Source organism: Notamacropus eugenii, chromosome 5, assembly GCF_028372415.1.
Source record: "Notamacropus eugenii isolate mMacEug1 chromosome 5, mMacEug1.pri_v2, whole genome shotgun sequence".
NCBI lineage: Eukaryota > Metazoa > Chordata > Mammalia > Diprotodontia > Macropodidae > Notamacropus > Notamacropus eugenii.
In genome coordinates this window covers 119,345,970-119,355,670 of record NC_092876.1, presented here as the reverse complement: position 1 = coordinate 119,355,670, position 9,701 = coordinate 119,345,970, and the positions used below count along the sequence as shown (strand labels likewise).

The following is a 9,701-nucleotide window of genomic DNA, read 5'->3' as shown; positions in this document are numbered from 1 at the left end:
TAGCTAAAGTCTTGTTTATAAATAAGGCAGGCTGGCAGGAGAGATAGCATACAGAGAGAATATAAGAGGAGCAAGGACAGAACCTTGGCACACACACAAAAAGACAAGGAATCTGAGAAGAAATAGTTTAAAAAGATGAAAACCAGGGAAGTATCTAAAGACTCTAATACAAAGGGAGAAGATAGAAAAGACAGAAAAAGTCAAAAGCACCAAATGTTATATACAGGTCAAGGAGAGAGAAGACTGTAAAAAGCTATTAATTTCATGATTAAGTCATTAGTCAACTATGCCAGAGAAGTTTCTGTAGAGTGGTGAGGATGGGTGCCAAATTATAAGGAACTGAAAAGAGAGTAGGTAGTAAGAAGTGGAATTATCAGATGTTGAAAACTTTTTCCCGTGGCTTGGTAATGGAGATTACAGAGACAAGTCTGGGTGACATGCAAAGGTCAAGGGAAAGCTTTTTTATTTCTTAATGATTGAGGCATCTCTGACTACCTGTGCAATCACTGGCAAGTCACTTAGCCTTTCTGAAACTGTTTCCTCATCTCAAAATGAAAAGGTTGGACTTGGTGATCTTTAAAGATTTTTCCAGATCTAGACTTGTGTTTGAGGGAGGCAATCTGGCAGAATGGAAAAATGCTGGCTTTGAAGCCAAAGGACCTAGTTTCATATCCTGTCTCTGGTATTTATCACCTATGTGCCTCAGTTTCCTCATCTGAAAAATGAAGAATTTGAACTGGATGTTGTCTGACGTTCTTTTCAGTTCTGGATCAGTAATCCCTATGATACAATTAACTTGTACTGATAGCCAAAATGGTTAAACTATCAACCTCCCCACCACCATACCCCCAGAAAACTAGCTAGGTCATTCAAATTCTACTAGGAGAAAAATTAAAATATATATATATATACATTTCCTTCTCTGCTGAATTAAATCTCAAAGTCATAGAATGTCATTGCTGAAAGAAACTTTAGAAACCATCAAAGTTCATTGCTCCACTTAGCTTCTCATTGTTTCTGAACAAATTCTGCACCCCTAGCCCTGGCATTCAAGGACCTCCACAAACTGTTTCCATCCTAACTGCCCAGCCTTATTTCATACTATTGCCCTTTACATATTCTCTTCCAGTTTAACTGGACTCCTGTTCATCCTGTGTTCATCCTGCTCTTTGCTATGGCTATGGCTTTTTTTGTATTGTCCCCAGTCCAATGCCTGGAGTTTATTTTTCCCCATTTCCATCTATTGAAGTTCCTCCCTTTTTCCAAGTCTAACTTGGGTCCTACCCATTTAATGAAGCCTTCCCTGGATGTTCCAGATGAAAATGATGTCTCTCTCCTCAAATGCCTCCCAGAACTTTTATAGGGCTCTCCTGATCTCTTTCTCTTACAACATGACTATTTTCATATTTGCATCTACCCTCCCCACCACCACCACCACTCCCTTCTTACAGACTCCTTGAAAGGAAGGCAGCTAGGTGGAAAGCAGAGTGGTAGACCTAGAGTCAGGAAGTCCTGAGTTCAAATCTAGCCTCAGTCTTTTAAATCTGTGGACTAGTCATTTAATCTCTGTCGTCTGTTTCTTCAGTCATAAAATGGAGATAATAATAGTACCTATTTCTCAGATTTATTATTAAATCAAACAAAATAGTATTTGTAACACCTTTTGCAAACATTAAAACCCTATGTAAATGCCAGCTATTATATTATCTATATCCCCAGGGTGTAGCATTGTGCTCATTTATCAAAACACTTAATAAATGTTTATTGAATTTAACTGTCATTTTCAAAGAGAAAACCAAAGCATGGGATGGGAAAAATGATATGTTCAAGGTCAGCCACTGAGTCTGTCACAATCATGGTGATAACAATTTAATGAAGAAGAAAAGGGGAAAACTTGCATATATATCAAGAACAATCTTGGAATTAGAGCTGGAAGGAATCTGAAGGATTATCTAGTGTGCTACCTTATTTACAGATGAGGAAGCAATCCCAGATGTGAGAAATGACTAGCTCAAGGATATAAAGCTCGTTATTGGCACAGCCAGAATTCGTATCCCAATTGCCTGGTTCAAAATCAATGCCAAAAACTTGAAAGTCATAGGAGGAGAGACACTGTTCTGTCTTTTGCCCTGATGCAAGCTTTCAAAGAGAGAATGAGAGGGAAATAAAAAAGCCACAACATCATGTTGCCCCAGAGCCTCCAGAATCACCCTCTAGACTCTTGGGCTTCTTATGTGCAGCTTTATTCATGATGAACTTTTTGCATTAGTCAAATGATTATTGAATAATATCATGGAATCCATCTGCATCCCCTCAGCTTTCCAAGATCTTCCTGAAAGAAATCCAGTGAAAATCACTCTGCTTGAATGGACTGCTGCAGTACTACAGAGGGGATATCTATATTCCTCTGATTAAGGAATTCCATGCAGCAACCCTTATCCAACATTATGAACATGCATGGATTTGGGAATAAAATTTAAAATTACTTTTGCTGTTTCTTTTAATTGTATGTGCCCAGTTTGTTTCCACCACCCTGGTACAGTCCCTCATCCTCTCAAACCTGGACTTTTGCAGTGACCTTTGAACTGGTCACCTTGCCTCAAGTTTCTCACCACTTTATCTTCCACTCAGCCATTAAATTAGATCTAGGTCTAAAGAACAGATCTGACCATGTCACCTCTCTCCTTTTCAATAAATTCCAGTGGATCCCTGTTACCTCCAGGATCAAATGTAAAATCTTCTGTTTGGCTTTTAAAGCCCTTCATAATCTGGCCCCTTCATACTTTTCCAGTTCTGTTACGTTATACCCTGTCACATATATTGGGATCCGATGGTGCTCACACAAGACACTCCATCCTGACTACATTTTCACTGGCTAATTGTTAGTGCCTTTCCTTTTTTACTATCTCCCATTATCTTGTATGTAGTATGTTCCTGCGTAGCTGTTTGCGTATTGTCTACCCAATTAAACTGTGAATTTGGAGGGAACAGGAACAGTTTAGGGAGGTTTGGAGGGAGTTGCCTTTCTTTGTATTTCCTAACACTTAGCACAGTGCCTGGCATACAGTAGATGCTTAACAAATACTTGTTGACTTGACTTAACATGTCTCTTCTCAAAAATATTCCCATGATTTTAATCAATGCAAATACCAATAGAGAATTTTTACATTTGCCACTTCAACAAATTGCTTTAACTTCATCTCATCTGGGTTTTATTACCATTGGTCTAGCCCAACTTTAAAGACAGGCCCTGTTTGCATGTCATATAACCTATAACGCAATAACATCTATATTATCTTTACTTAATGACCTTCTGTCTTTTAGGGAACCATCACCGATTACTTGCTTTTGGGAATTACCAAGCTTACCAGGTAGCCAGCTAGGCATCACTATTGTTCCACTGCTAACTTTGAAACCGTAACTCTGCTCTTCTTCTGCCAACTGAAAAGCCCTGCTGGTGCCCAATTTGGGAAAACTGAATGCTGCCCAGCATAATACTTCCATGGCAAATAACAACGCTCCCAAAATCTTCCATCAGAAGGCAGGCATCTGTACTCTAGCCTCTTCTTGGAACTTGGAACTACCCTAGATCTTCTAACTACTAAAACTGCAGGATCAATATGGAGCCACATTTTTGTAGCTAAACACAAGACCATCTCCCACTACCTATCTACCTACCAGTGTAGGGGTTTGGGTGGCTGTGGTTCAGAGAACTTTCCAAAGGTGGTCTGAGCCCAAAGCAGAGCTAGGAGGAAGACACATAAGAAAAGAGAGGAGTATAAAAGAAAAAATTAATAAAGGACATAGTCGTCACAGAAAGGGATCCACAAGAAAAGCAGGATAGAAGGAAGAGGGGGGGAAATGGGCAGAAATGTATAAGGAAAGATGTATAAGAAAGCTGTCATTACAGAAAATAGAGAATAGAAAGGAGAAATGAAGGAAAAGGAAGGAAGGAAGGAAGGAAGGAAGGAAGGAAGGAAGGAAGGAAGGAAGGAAGGAAGGAAGGGACAAGAGAAATAAAGGAGTGAAAATACAAACTGTTACAGGTAAAATAGAGGGAAGAGTGAAAGAGAAGACAAAAAAAGGGAAACCAGTAATAGATAAAATACGGTGACAGAAAACAGCGAGATCCAAAGCAGAAGGAACTCTGTGACCACAGGACTTGATCTAGTAAAACATTTCTGCTCTAATCACTAGGAATAACATGTAAAACTACCATCTAGGAAAACACTCAAAGAAATAAAATATTTCTTTTTATTATTGTTCTAATATGTTGAAATTCATAATCCATTTGAGGTAAAAATCACCACCACACACATACATACACCAGTGCACTAAACTGGGAAAGGAAAAGAGTATTAAATACAACCGAACTGACCCTGGATTTCTGAAAATCTGGAGGGGGTAGGTAGAAATTTAAGGCTCTCTTCCTTTCTGCCTATAAACCCTAACTGTATGTATTTGCAATTTGTTTTACAAGAAATATCTAATCTATTTTTTATGCTTTGCTTTTCCCCTTTGGAATGGGTGAGTGTGGATGATCATCACACTTTTCACATTTCCTTTCCAAAGTTTCTCCCTACCCACCCCCACCCCCACCCCCAAAAAAAGTCAATTTCATTGTCATGTCTACTTTTTAATGGATCTTTTCGCTTGGAAGGGAGGAGCGGGCGCCGTTTCACTCACTGCAGAGTTACGAGTACATACAAGGGAGTTCATGTTACACGATTCCTCCCTCAAGGATGTCCCCTCTCCCCGGAGTCCAATCTCTAAAGTCCAGAATAAGCTACCCGGCTGTACCCCACCCCGTAATCGTAAGGCATCTGGTGGGAAGGAGGTGGGGTGGGCAGGGCACAGTCTGGGAAGAACTGGGCGAAAGGCGTCAGGTGGCCCGCGGTGTCCTCTCCCCCAGGGGAACCCAGAGTGGAAGCAGCCGAGTCTGAGGTGCCAGGGTACAAGGGACGCAAAGTTTCGTTCAAGGTCAAGCTGCCGCCCCCGCGGTTGGAAGCAGGGGCAGGCTTCTTGGCTGGGGGGCACGGGGTGCTCCAAGGCTCTGAGTATAGCAAGCCTGCGACCACAGTGGGGTGCGGATCGTACAGGATGGGTTCCAGCTCCTGGGGGGCCCGCACGGCAGCTGGGAACAAGTCGAGAGGCTCGGAGGGCAGTAATCCCCCAACCTCTCCACCCGCACAGTAATCGGGACTCAATAACTCGAAAAACTCTACCGCCTCGTTGCCTTTCTCCAGCTCGCGGAGGGTCACACCGACCCCCGACGGGCCGCAGCCACCTGCCCTAGAAGGTTCAGTAAAGAAAGACGGGGGCAGATTGCGATTCCGCAGCGGGACTTTCTTGGCCCCACCGGCCCCAGCCACTGCCGTAGCTGGACCGCCTCCTTCGGCTCCCATGCCGCCCCCTCCACCTCCTCCTCCTGCCGCCGTGGTTAGGGTTCCGGCTCCTACTTTCTCACCACCGTTGCCTCGAACCTGGTGCAAAGAGTCGAAGAGGGCAGCGAGGCTCTTGCTCTGCAGACTGGCGGCCGCTTGGGAGCCCTCCCGCCTCGGGGGCGCCTTGCCCTGAGCACCTGGGGCTGCGGGGGAAGCAGCAGGCAGTCGCTTCGTGGGCGCCTCGGGAGCCCCAGCCGGGACAGCAGCTACGGAGCCAGGGGACGGAGAGACGGGAGGTGCAGGGCCCGAGGAGGAGGCCGAAGAGGAGGTCATCATGCCAGTGCAGCGCTTGATCTGCTTCTGGAGATATTTGCGGTGATTCACCTTCCGCTTGGACTTGACGGGCTTGTCCAGAGCCAGCTTGATGTTGCTGGACGCCGAGTCAATGAAGCTCAGCAGGTCCCGCGTAGCCTCCCTGAAGTCCCCGCCGCCTCCCCCTCCGCCGGCTCCCTCGGCGGCCGCAGCTTCACCAAGCAGGGCCACCCCAGTCCCCCCGGCCTCGTCCTCCTCGTAGCAGCAGCCCTTCTCCAGGTCCCCAAAGTCCATCCCTAGCGCCCCGGGAGACCCAGGGAAGCAAAAAGGGATGAAGTGATGGGGACTAAGTATAGCCGCCTGTACAGCCATCTTCGCGGCCGCCCAGCCCCTGCTTCGACTCTCTCTGCCTGGATTTCAGTAGCCTAGTGGGCGCCTAACTTCGCTTTCCAATGGGAGCTTCTCGGACCCCAGGTGGTTGCTCCCTTGGGCGTCCACAGCCACTCTCCCCCTCCCCAGGCCTCAGTTCGGCTCACGCCCCGTCCGGGGTGGGCTTCACCGCAGCCGGATCCTTGCTCCCGCTCCCGAGACTGCCTAGCGCTGCAGACTGGAGCCCTCCGTGCGCTCCGAAGCCGCGATCTTTTCTCTAGCTCCCAGGGGAGCTCATTAGATCTTGTAAACGGGAGGGGAGGGAGGGAACGAGCGAGGGGGGCGGGTGAGAGGGAGATGCTTGCTGACACTGTGGAGAAGGGGAGGAGCCAAGAGTTTCTTTTAGTTTAGTTTGATTGCGCCCCCCCCCTTTTATTCTGTCTCTCGTACTCCTTGTCTTAACCCTTTGGTTTCCCGCTCCTCTGGAATTTCTCCCCACTTAGCTCCCAACGGGAAGGAAAGGAGATGGAATCTTCTTATATCCTCCTCTTCTCCTACCCCCAACCCCCTACCGTTTACCTTATCCTACCCCTACTTCAGTATCCCTTGTGCTACTTCACTTCCGTCAAAGAGCATCTTCAAAATTCTAATTTTTGAACAAGAAATTCTCCAACTCTCCCCCGATCCTTTCCCCCAAAGCAGAGCAACTGTGCCTGGCCCTGTGCTCCACCCAGCCCAGGGCCCCAACCAAGAAGAGGATCAGCAGCAGAGAGGCTAGCTCCAGAGCAGCACAGCTGGCCCTGGAATGGAAAGATACTGGCCCCAGTATCAGTATCAGCAGCACAACTGGCCCCAACACTTGGGCCATAACTCTGCCTTTAGCCCCATTGCTACACGCGTCCGTACCTGGTCGTATAGTCTCCGCTACAGCTCGGAAACCAACAGGATAGAATCCTATTCGATCGTTTTTAGGTTAGTTGGAAAGATTTTTCTGGCAGTCAGCATTAATTCTTAATAGTTTTTACTCTTTCTCATTCACACCTCCTGTAAGCAATAACGTTTTGAAGTATCTGTGACTGTCAATAACTACAGGAAAAGGAGCTTCCTGTACACATAGAGGTCACAAACAACCCCTCAATGAGGAGTTTATTCCTAGAAAGTTATTTGAAGCACATAGAAAAGTTATGTTACTTGTTAATCACAGTGTAGCATGTAGTGTAACAAGGGTAACTGGGCAAACTATGGGATCTTCTGTCCTTCCACACACAGCCAAAGTATACATGTTCTGTTAGAGGGAAGTCGAGGAGGGTCTGCACAGTCCAGTAAATCAGGGGTTCCACTCATCAACTCTATTATACTGAGAAGTGTAAGAGTGGGAATTTGAACTCAGAGCGTCCTGACCTCAATACTAGATCTCTATCCACTCTGCCCTTATCGCCACTTGATTGGACTGTTCCAACAGCCCCCTCCCTACCTCTATTCTCTTCCCTCTCCAATTCTTCTTTCACACTTCCATATGCATGGATCTGGTCATGTCATTCATCTTCTCAGGATCTTTCAATGGCCCCCTATTCCTAACACTGTCAAATCCAAACTCACTCAGTTGATATTCGTGAAAATCCATGATCCAGCACCACTAATTTTCTAATCTTATCTCCCACTTCTCCACTCTAAGGATTCTATAATTCCTCTAAACTGTACTACTGACTGCTACCCACCACCCCTATCATGCCCAACCTTTGCTTGCCTGTCTCCAGAGGCAGCTAGGTGGTGCAGTGGATAGAGCACCAGTGTAGGAATAAGGAGTACCTGAGTTCAAATCTCACCTCAGACACTTGACACTCACTAGCTGGGTGACCTTGGGCAAGTCACTTAACCCCAATTGCCTCATCCTGGGTCATCTCCAGTCATCCTGATGAATATCTGGTCAGTGGATTCAGATGGCTCTGGAGGAGAAGTGAGGCTGGTGACCTGCACAGCCCTCCCTCACTCAAAGCAAAGTCAGGTGCAAGTCATATCATCACTACTCTGATGGCATAGTCTTCTTCGGCAATGAAGAACAAACACACCTGTCTCCAAGAGCAAAAAAGGATGAGAGAAGCAAGTCTGTAAAGGAGAAGGGTTGGGGGAGCTATGATTATAGCTTGATAGTCCTTGAGTCCTAATTATATCATAAAATGGAAGAATTAAACAAAAACAGCTGACAAGTTGTGGTGTGGGGAGCACAGTGTAGAAGAAAGAGTTAGCAGTAGAGTCAGAATGATTTGAGTTCAAGTCCTGCCTGTTGACTCATATTGGCTGGATTCAGGTGCACCAATCACTTAACCTCCTAGGCCACTCATGAACTATAAATGGCAGAGAACATACTGATCTACACTGGCAAAGGGAGTTCTTCATCTAGTGTTCCCTACACCAATGAAATTTATGCATATATATATATGTACAAATTGAGAGGGGGGAGGGGAGAAAGACAGAGACAGAGAGAGAGAATCTGTGATTTCTTTGATATAGGAAACTATGGTTTGGAGAAGGTTCCTCTTCCAATGCAGATCAGCCACTGTCATACAACTTAGAATCTTATCTGTCTGAGGCATTGAGAGGTTATGACTTGCCCATGTTCAATTAACGTGTGTCTGAGGGAGGATGTAAACTTTGACCTGGTTTAATTCCATGGCCAGCTCCCTTAATCTGATACACCCAGGATTCTCAAACTTTCTGATCTCAAGACCCCTCTTTACACTTGTAAAAACTGAGAATATCTCCAAAAAGCTTTTCTTTCTTTTCAATGTGAGGTATCTCTATCAATACACATAGTATTAGAAAGTAAAAATGTCTTAGTATTATTATGAAAGTAGTTTTTATCTTGAGGATCCTTTGCAAGGGTCTCAGGGACCCCCAGTGGTCTTCTAACCTCCCTTTGAGAACCACTGCACTATACCATGCACTGCACCATACACACACAAACGCACACATCCAACTCTCATGTGAAATGTGGTCAACAATATTTAAACCACATGCCTCACAAGGTTGTTCTGAGGGATGAGCTTAATAGGTCAAATACTATGGGACTAAAATTTTTTTATTCTATCATAGCTATTGCGAAGAACTTTTTAAATTAACCTGAAGACACATTTAAGGAATTATTATTAGTAATATTTTTTACAGGATGCAGACTTATGATTTCACTGATTTAGGGAAGTCTTGGTTAGAAAATTCCTTTTTCTAATGCAGATTCCCATTTTGCAACTTACAGTCTTAGTGAGCTGCCTAGGAGCACTGAGAGAACAAGTGATTTACCCAGCATTACCAAACCAGTATGTGTCAAAGGCAAGTCTTGGACCCAAGTCTTCCAAACTCTAGAAGAAGACAAGTAATCTTCAAAATAACTCTATTAAGTACTTCATTTGACAAGTGAAAAATCTGAGTCTTGGAGAGGACTGCTATCTATTTATACCATACTGCTTTTCATATTAATATTGATAGGAATAATAAGTCAAAATACCTATTAGTTGTAATTATGTAGATAGTTTGATTGTATAAATCCAGCCTCAGTTTCCAGTGGTCTTATTACAAAATTTGCCCTTCCTGAGCTACCTCTATGCTTCTTACTTTTGCACAGTAACATCATACCAGGGT

The 9,701-nt window shown here is 44.7% G+C and overlaps 1 protein-coding gene across 1 annotated transcript; it reads right to left on the bottom strand.

The window, feature by feature from the left end:
• Positions 1-1,608: 1,608 nt before the first annotated feature.
• FAM181B (family with sequence similarity 181 member B) lies at positions 1,609-6,377 on the bottom strand. The gene has a single exon (XM_072610717.1). The coding sequence runs from the start codon at positions 6,066-6,068 to the stop codon at positions 4,770-4,772; it is 1,299 nt and encodes a 432-aa protein (XP_072466818.1). The 5' UTR covers positions 6,069-6,377; the 3' UTR covers positions 1,609-4,769.
• Between the last annotated feature and the right edge of the window lie 3,324 nt (positions 6,378-9,701).